Raw genomic sequence first — 9,039 nt, 5'->3', positions numbered from 1 at the left:
GGTACGGAGCCCCAACCCCCTGATTGGCCCTGCTCTGTGCGTGACAGGGGGTGGCGCTGCAACCTCCCCATCGACCCTGCCTTGAGTGTGACAGGGGGCGGTGCCCCAACCCCCCAATCGGCCCTACCCGGAGCGTGACTAGGGGTGGCATCGCAACCTCCCGATCCGCCCTGCTCTGTGCATGACAGGGGGCAGCGCCCCAACTCCCCAATCAGCCCTGCTCTGAGCCTAGGGATTGGGCCTGCCCTCTGCTACCCGGGAGCAGGCCTAAGCCAGCAGGTCGTTATCTCCTAAGGGGTCCCAGACTGCGAGAGGGCACAGGCCAGGCTGAGGAACCCCCGCCCCCCCCCGAGTGCACAAATTTTTGTGCACTGGGCCTCTAGTCACTAATTATAATCAACTAGAGAAATGGGAGGGGTAGCCATTTTAGTTTCTAATGATAACTAAATCTGGAATAAATGGTTTCACTTGTTTGCTTATCAATAGATACTTTTAGGACCTCTTGTTTTTTAAAATTAGAGTCCAATATTTGTTGATATTGACAAAGTTGTGCAACCATCACCACAACCTAATTCCAGGTATTTATTTTTAAACACCTAAATCTAGTATCTAATCTGTCATCACTCCAAAGAGACACCCTGTACCTGTTAGTAGTCACTCAACTCCCAATTCCTCTGACCCCTAGTCACCACCATTTCTTTACTCTCTCTGTAGATTTGTGTGTTCCTGACATTTCATATACCAGTACATGGAATCACACAATATGTGAACTTTCATAATTTGGCTTACTTCACTTAGCATCATGTTTTCAAGGCTCAACCATGTTGTGACAAGGATCAGAACTCCAATTCCTTTTATGGCTGGATAATATTCCCTTTATGGATATACCACATTTGTTTATTCATCAATTGATGCACACTTGAGTTGTTTCCTTTTTGGCTATTATGAATAATGCTGCTATGAAAATTCATGTACAATTTTGTGCGTGGACATATATATTACAGTTCTCTTGGGAATACACCTAGCTAATATGGTAACGCTGCACTGAACACCTTCAGTAATTGCTAAACTGTTTTCCAAAGCAGCACAGCATTTTACATTTCCCCCAGCAATGCATGAGGGTAACAATTTCTCCACATCCTCACCAACACACATTATTGTTCATTTTTCTTGTCTTTATCTATTCTTCAGACTGTATAATTTCAACTGACCTCTCTTCCAAACATGTTGATTCCTTTTTTTGCCTGTTCAAATCTGCTACTGTGCCCTAGAAAACTTTTCATTTCAGCTATTGTACGTTTCAAATCCAGAATTTCTATTTGATCCTTTTTAAATAATTTGTCTCATTGAAATTTTCTATTTTGTGAGACATTGTTCTCATACTTTCATTTAGTTCCTTAGATATGGTTTCCTTTCATTCTTTAAATATACTTAAAATAGGTGATTTAAGTCTTTGTCTAGTAAGTACAATGTTTAGGATTCCTTAGGACGAGTTTCTCTCAATTGCTTTTTCCAGTGTATGAGCCATACATTTTTACTTGTTTGCATGTCTCAGGTTTTCTTGTTGAAACTGGCCACTTAAAATAATATAATGTGGCAACTCTGGAAATCAGATTGCACTCCCTCTTCAAAATTTGTTATTGCTCTTTGTTGTTTTAGTGACTTTTCTAAACTAGTTATATAAAGTCTGTTTTCTTTGTCGTGTGTGGTCACTGAAGACTGTACTGTTAGCTTAGTGGCCAGATAATGATTGGACAGAGATTCCCTTTAACACCTGGAGCCAATAAGGCTCCCAGACTTTGTTGAGGGGCTGTGTGTGTGTGTGTGTTGGACCATGCCTTCAACCCAGCCAGAGAGCTGACAATTTTGTCTTCATTTTAGGGTCTTTCCTAAGCATGTGCAATCCTACACATGTACATAGCCTTGTAAGAGTCCCAGAGAAATACAAATCATTTTTTTTCCATATTGCCCTTCTATCTTGTGACTTTGCTTATTGACTTTGTTGAGGGGCTGTGTGTGTGTGTGTGTTGGACCATGCCTTCAACCCAGCCAGAGAGCTGACAATTTTGTCTTCATTTTAGGGTCTTTCCTAAGCATGTGCAATCCTACACATGTACATAGCCTTGTAAGAGTCCCAGAGAAATACAAATCATTTTTTTTCCATATTGCCCTTCTATCTTGTGACTTTGCAAAGTTTACTTATTAGTCTGATTGTTTTTCAGATTCTTAGAATTTAATGTAAAGAATCATGTCATATGCAAGGAGACATTTTCACTTTTACTTTCCTATTCCATACTTTTAAAAACTTTTTTGCACTAAAACCTTAGGTAAAAGGTTGAATAGAAGTGGTAAAAATGTACAATTTTGCCTTGTTCTGACAATCTCTTTGTTTTAATTGGACATACAGTCCATTTTCATTTAACTATTATCATCATTCAATTGAGATTTACCACTTAGCTATTTGTTTTCTATTCATCCTATTTTTCTCTCCTTTCCTGATATTTTTGACTTAATCAAATGTTCTTAAAATTCCATGATAATAAAATGATTGACATTTTAGCTATACTTCTTTGTAATTTTTAACAACTGCTTTCTGGATTACAATAAGTATTCCATAATTTATCACAGCCTACTTAGAGTTAATATTGTTCTAATGTAATAACCCCACAAACATAATTTCACTCACCCCATTTTGTCTTTTGTACTGTTGTCAAATATATTAAATCTACAAACATTACAAACCCCACAATATTCTGTCATTATGCTGTTTTTAAATAAATTTTAAAAGAGAAAATATATTATCTTTTTTATTTACCCACATTAACCAGTTGTTTTAACAAGTGGTTCTCAGTTGGGGGAGGTGGGATCGAATGGGTAGAAGACAAGAATGCTGCTAAACATCCAACAATGTACAAGACAGCCCTGCACAACAGAAGTACCCAGCCCAGAATGTCAATAGTGCCAAGGTTGAGAAAGTCTAGCTCAAGAAAATGTGTGTTACTATTCTGTGGTTGCTTTCATGATAATCTCATTATAACTTTGGTTTTCAGCATATTAATTAATGTGCCTAGATTTAAATAAATGTTGCTTTTCTTTATCCTGTTTTGCAGAGGAGGTCTCTGAATTTCTCAGATCTGTAAGTCTTTTTTAAACCAAATTAGGGAAGGTGTTTTTTTTTTACCATTATTTCTTCAAATATTTTATGCCCCATTTATCTTTCTCCTCTCCTCCTGAGACTCCAATTATACTGATGTTAGACTGCTTGATATTGTCCCTCTGAGTCCTGAGGGTCTGTCCATTGGTTTTCAACCTCTTTCTCTCTGTTCTTCAGACCAAATTATTTCTCTTGATTTGTCTATGTTAACTGAACCATTTTCCCTTCGTTTCTCTAATCTTCCTCTAAGCCCAAACAGTGTATTTTTTTCCAGATACCATATGTTTCAATTCTAGAGATTCTATACTTCTTTTTTAGAATGTATTTTTCCTGAAATTCCCTACCTGTTCATTTGGCCTTATTTTTTTGAAGTTCCTGAACATAATTATAGTAGTTGTTTTAGATAAGACTGTCTACTAAGACCAACATCTGGGTCTCCTTGGAGTCCTTTCTTCTTAATGGCAGGTCACATTCTGTTTTTTCAGTTATCTAGTAATTCTTGTTTACTGGACAGTGTAGATGATATATCATAGAGACTGTGGATTGTATAATCTTCCTCTGAAGACTGTTGGTTTTTGTTGTAAGGAGTTAACTTTTCTGAACTCACACACCAAATTGTCCCCTCTGTGCTGGGGAGGAGGTGTATCTCTTCACAGGTCTTCCTTTCCATCTGTGCTTTCCACCAGGTCCCCTGGAGTCTCCCTCACACAAACATAGTCGGGTCAGTCAAGTGCACTTGGGCTGAGTTCACAGAGATTTTGAGGCTCCTTCTTATGAAACCCCTTTTCCCGAAATTACTCCCTTACTTCTCAGCCTTGCGAACAGTCCTGAACTCTGGCCTCTGATTCCACCAGCTGGCAAGACTGCACCTTTCTGCATAAACGGGGGGAGGGGGGAGGTCAAAAAGCCACAGAAACACACGTCTCATCCAGTGCAGGTTCCCTCTTTCAAGGACTGACTCCCCTTCCATTTCTGCCTGCTGTTGGTCACTCTCCAGAGCCTACCAAGAGTTGTTTTTCTTTCATATTGAATACAATTTAGTAACAATTATCTGCAGGAGGAATAATCTGACACAAACAACCTCACCAATACTGGATGCCAACTAGAATTTTTAAGGGTGATAGTTTTATTGGAAATAGGCATTATTATATCTATCTATATCTTGACATAGCCTTTTCTCCTAATCTTTACACACAGCAGCCAGTGCAGACCTAACGACCGACCAACCAACCAACCAACCAGTCTCTATAAAACACCACCCCATGCCTGCAGAAACTTCTCCCTGGTATAATGAACATAATGTGGGCTTTGGAATCAGAGAAGTCATTTCCTAACTGCATGAACTTGGAAAGATTATTTATCCCATTATGCTTTCCACTTGTATTATGCGGGCGGTCATTTTAAGCTCACAAGATGGTTAGACGTACTTAATGCTTTTATTGCAGAGCATGTAGCAAGTGTTCAAAACAAAGCAAAAACATTGGTTTCTTTCCCTTAGACCTCCTCCTCCATTTCAGCACTGGAAATAGAAGGATTCCTAAAACATGACCACCTTTTACTAGTTACTTTATTCCATGAGTAACATTTAATTAAGTTTACTTTATGAGGAGGAAAGAACATGAGAAAGAACAAATCTCACTTTATGAACAAGCCTGAGGAAACAGCAGGGACTGCCCCGGGAACGCGGAATCCAGGGAGGAGCCACCCTCACAGGATCTCTGGGTAAGCAAGGGAGAGGCAGGAAGAGGGCTGGTGATGCAAGAGGCATCTTTATCACAGAATTGCTCCACGTGTAAATGGCAAAGTGGCTTTCTGTGGATTTAAGTATTCAAAACCACAGTAATCTAATAAAACTGCTAGTGAGAAAAGCAAGGCTAATTCCAAAAGTGAAATAAAAGAAAAGGTAAGTAGAAAAAATAACTTTTAAAACTTAAATCATACATTTAACTACATCTTAATTATTGTGCTTCTTCCTGTTTATAAAAATAAATTTTGTTCCTTATAAAGAAACAAACAAAAAAATTGCACAGGGACTATATTTTATAAATTTTTAAAATTGACACTTGATTATAAAATGTTTTATAATGTGTTTACATATTGCTTTATATAATTTTTAATACTTGCATTGTATTTCCTGGTATAAATATGACATAATTTGTATACTCAGTCCTATAAATTGTTGGAAATTTAGGTTGTTTCTAATTTTCACAGCTATAAACTATTCATAAAAGATTTTATACATTCCTGATTATTTCCTTGGCTTTTGTCACCTAGAAATATAACCAGCATACAACCAATGTCCTTACATATGTCATTATTTAAAATGTTAACTAGTAAGGGAACAAAGATGAAGTTTTATGAAACATGTAAGAGAATGCCTTCCAGGTTGTGTCCCTTCATAACTGCTGTCCCTTAAATATAAGTAGCTGCCACCTAATTACATCATCGTCCAACCTAGATTTCTCCCTTTCCCACAGGTATACAAGAGACCCTTATTATATATTTTGCTAACATCCAGCTGCACCATTTCTACAGTCTATTTGACCTGCGTTTCTAGTACCCTATCATAAAAGCATATTTAGGCATCAATTGTTCTAAATGAATTCCCTTCTAAGTTCATTAGAGACAGGGGAGACAAACACAGAGTTGCTCCCAGGAAATCAAAGTGGAAGCACTGCTCCCACAGAGAGGACAGAGGCGGGAAGAAGCTGACTACGCTGGGAAATGAGAAGGAATCAGAATTGTTCATCGTAAGACCCTCATGATTACATATCATATACTGCTAACATGACATACATTCTCAGTTAAAGCCACTAAGAATAAACTGAAGGGGGGAAAAAGCAAAGCAAAACTGACATAAGTAGGTAATGGTATGGTACATCTTATGAATATAATACTTTCCATGTTATTGACTGTTCTGGGAAATGAGAAGGAATCAGAATTGTTCATCGTAAGACCCTCATGATTACATATCATATACTGCTAACATGACATACATTCTCAGTTAAAGCCACTAAGAATAAACTGAAGGGGGGAAAAAGCAAAGCAAAACTGACATAAGTAGGTAATGGTATGGTACATCTTATGAATATAATACTTTCCATGTCATTGACTGGTTTAAAAGTTAGCAGAATAGTGCCTGTAGTTATCATGTTTCTACATAAATGAGCAGTGGTGAACAACAGAGGCATTTCCTTGGGGTTCTTAGCCAGGTCTAAACTGGGGTTAATCAGAGGTCAGCAGAGTTTTTCTGTGAAGAGCTACATTGTAAATATTTAACCCTGCAGCCATAAAGTCTCTATTAGAATTACTCAACTCTCTGCTGTGGCACAACAGCACTGCAGACAAGGTTTAAATGAATGAACCCGGCCGTATTCTAATAAAACTTTATTTACCAAACAAATGGTGGGCTGGAGTTGTTCTGTAGTTTGCCAACCAATAGTGTAAACAATGCCAGGTAAATAGTGCAAAATGATACTTGGAAATTTCTTGAATATGTCCTAAAATTCCAAATGGAGAGCAAAAAAATATTGTGTAGATCAGTGCAATTTTAATTTCCTCTGATAGTATAGGAATCACAATTTCATACTCAGTGAACTCAATATGAGGTTGAACCAATTTTTCTACATATCATCAAAATCTGAGACTCATTTACCTGTGCATAATCACCAAAAGGCTGAGAATACGCAATGCACTTTTCCAATGTGTGTTGTGATTCATTTTCCTGAGAGATTGCCTCCAGAATGTTGCTCGCAATTCCAGTCTTCTGTAGAGTGGTTTTACTTGCAGGGGCTAAAGGCAAAATCGATACATATATTTTAGTTAGGTTGCTTAATTGTTCATTATAAACACAGTACAAACTCATTAATTCAGCATATTTTCAAATAGAACACCAATTTTAGCTTGCCAGAATATATATCTACATTATCCCCAGGAGAAAAAATATATATAGTATATGATGTTGTCTTAGTCATTTAAAAGAACTGAATGAAAGTTTGCCCTATGGGTAAATAATTTTGGTGGAAACATTTAAAAAATAAAAGTCTAGCCCCAGCTAGTTTGGCTCATTGGATAGAGCGTTGGCCTACGGACTGAAGGGTCCAAGGTTCGATTCCGGTCAAGGGCACATGCCCGGGTTGCAGGCTCGATCCCCAGTAGGGCGCCTGCAGGAGGCAACCGATCAAGCCGATCAGTGATTGTTTCTCATCATTGATGTCTCTATCTTTCTCCATCTTTCTTCCTCTCTGAAATCAATAAAAACATATTTTTAAAAATGCATATGTACGTATAATCTCCAAAACAAGGCATACAGAATGTAAACTAACCTTTCTTGTTAATGTAACAGCTGTAACTATCAATTTTTAGACCAGTTAAATATATAGTAGATGTAGTAAAATTGTATTAATTTTTTTTCTGGCTTTAAAAAATTAGAAATTAATGTTTAGATTCAAAAGCATACTCCATAAAATAAAGATAATGCACATTAAAAACAAAATTCATCTCTCATCTCTTCTCAACCAACCCTATTCTTTTCCCCAGGGGTGACAGTTTAAAATTTATTTTCCCAGATTTACTTTATCCATTTACACATTCAAATATGTACATGTAAGAATATATAGCTTTAAATAAACAAATGGAATCATTTTATACATACATTTGCTTTTTCCACTTAATTTGTTTTAGAGATCATTTTCCATTAGTACATGATTATAAAAGGAAAGTTGCATAGTATTCCACTTTATGACAAACTATTCATTCCTGTCAACGGACCTTAAGGCACTTTCTAGTTTTTACTGTTTACAACAATGTTCTAGTGAATATCCTAGTACATGTACAGCGTAAGCCACAGTTGTGATTTTCTCTTAAGACTGTCAATTTACACGAACTGAAGGCCTGAGGAGACCCTCCAAAAAAGGACATGAGAATTCCACTTCTGCCATTGAGTAGCTCGTATGTCTTTGGTGTATTTGGCTAATACTCCAGATATATTAAATTACTTAGAAGTTTAAACCTCTATTTTAGAAATATGATTCTATCTGTAAAGAATTATTGTGCCAAATAATTCTTCTGCCCAATTATTTTTAATGATTCAATAATTCAATAAATTAATTATATTCTTAAGAAAGTATTATAAAAGATGCCTTCCTTAAAGTAAAATGCATTTTAAGGGTTCATTTTAGTTATTCTTTCATTTTAAAGACCAGGGTCATAATTTAGGCTTTAATTGGTCAATAGGCATGATTTGTTTCTATCAAATTAAAAACTGAAGCAAAACTCATTATGGAAAGTATTCAATGAAACTCCAAAATATTAATACTGAGTTCTCACTTACATGATAAGCACACACTGGGCAGCACACTGGCCAAGTTTAAGTAGGGATTTTTACTCAGCCGGATTTCTTTTGGCGGTTCTCCCAAGAGTGACGTCTGATTCTTAGAGGCAGCCTATTTATCAAAAACAAAAGAGTAGGAACTTAATTAATAAGAGGTACAAGAAAATAAAAATGAAGAAGGAATAAAGAAATACTTATTCTTCAATAAATCTAGTGTGGTAAAAACTTGTAGAAACTAATGTTTCTACCTATGAAGATATTAAGTTATGAAATATTTCTGGATATTGATTAAAATTATCACATTTCACCTATTATTTTTTCAGTAAGTTTTTAAAAAACTATTCTGGAACCATTGAACTTTAGAACTGAAAGACAATTAAAGGCCATCTTGTACAACCTTCTCATTTGAACCAGGAGAGAATTCATCTTCACAAGAAAAAACAAATTTCATAACTTACTTCCAGAAACAAAGTTATCAACTTTTTTTTTTCCTAAAAAGTACATTTAGTATGTGCTGGAGCCAGGCCTGAAACCCTTTCTTTCTTAACAGCTA

At 36.5% G+C, this 9,039-nt stretch overlaps 1 protein-coding gene across 2 annotated transcripts in view; it reads right to left on the bottom strand.

Annotated features, from left to right (window-relative positions):
- The window catches only part of RAVER2 (ribonucleoprotein, PTB-binding 2), a 92,663-nt gene that overhangs the window by 15,762 nt on the left and 67,862 nt on the right, over positions 1–9,039 (bottom strand). For both annotated transcript variants that reach the window (XM_005868021.2, XM_005868023.2), the window contains 2 exons: positions 8,487–8,598; positions 6,810–6,946 (listed from right to left, as the gene is read on the bottom strand). In XM_005868021.2, coding sequence (XP_005868083.1) covers positions 6,810–6,946; positions 8,487–8,598 — 249 coding nt within the window. The remainder of the gene's footprint in view (positions 1–6,809; positions 6,947–8,486; positions 8,599–9,039) is intronic.

Source organism: Myotis brandtii, unplaced genomic scaffold (assembly GCF_000412655.1).
Source record: "Myotis brandtii unplaced genomic scaffold, ASM41265v1 scaffold26, whole genome shotgun sequence".
Taxonomy (NCBI): Eukaryota; Metazoa; Chordata; class Mammalia; order Chiroptera; family Vespertilionidae; genus Myotis; species Myotis brandtii.
This window is presented reverse-complemented; position numbering and strand designations above follow the sequence as displayed.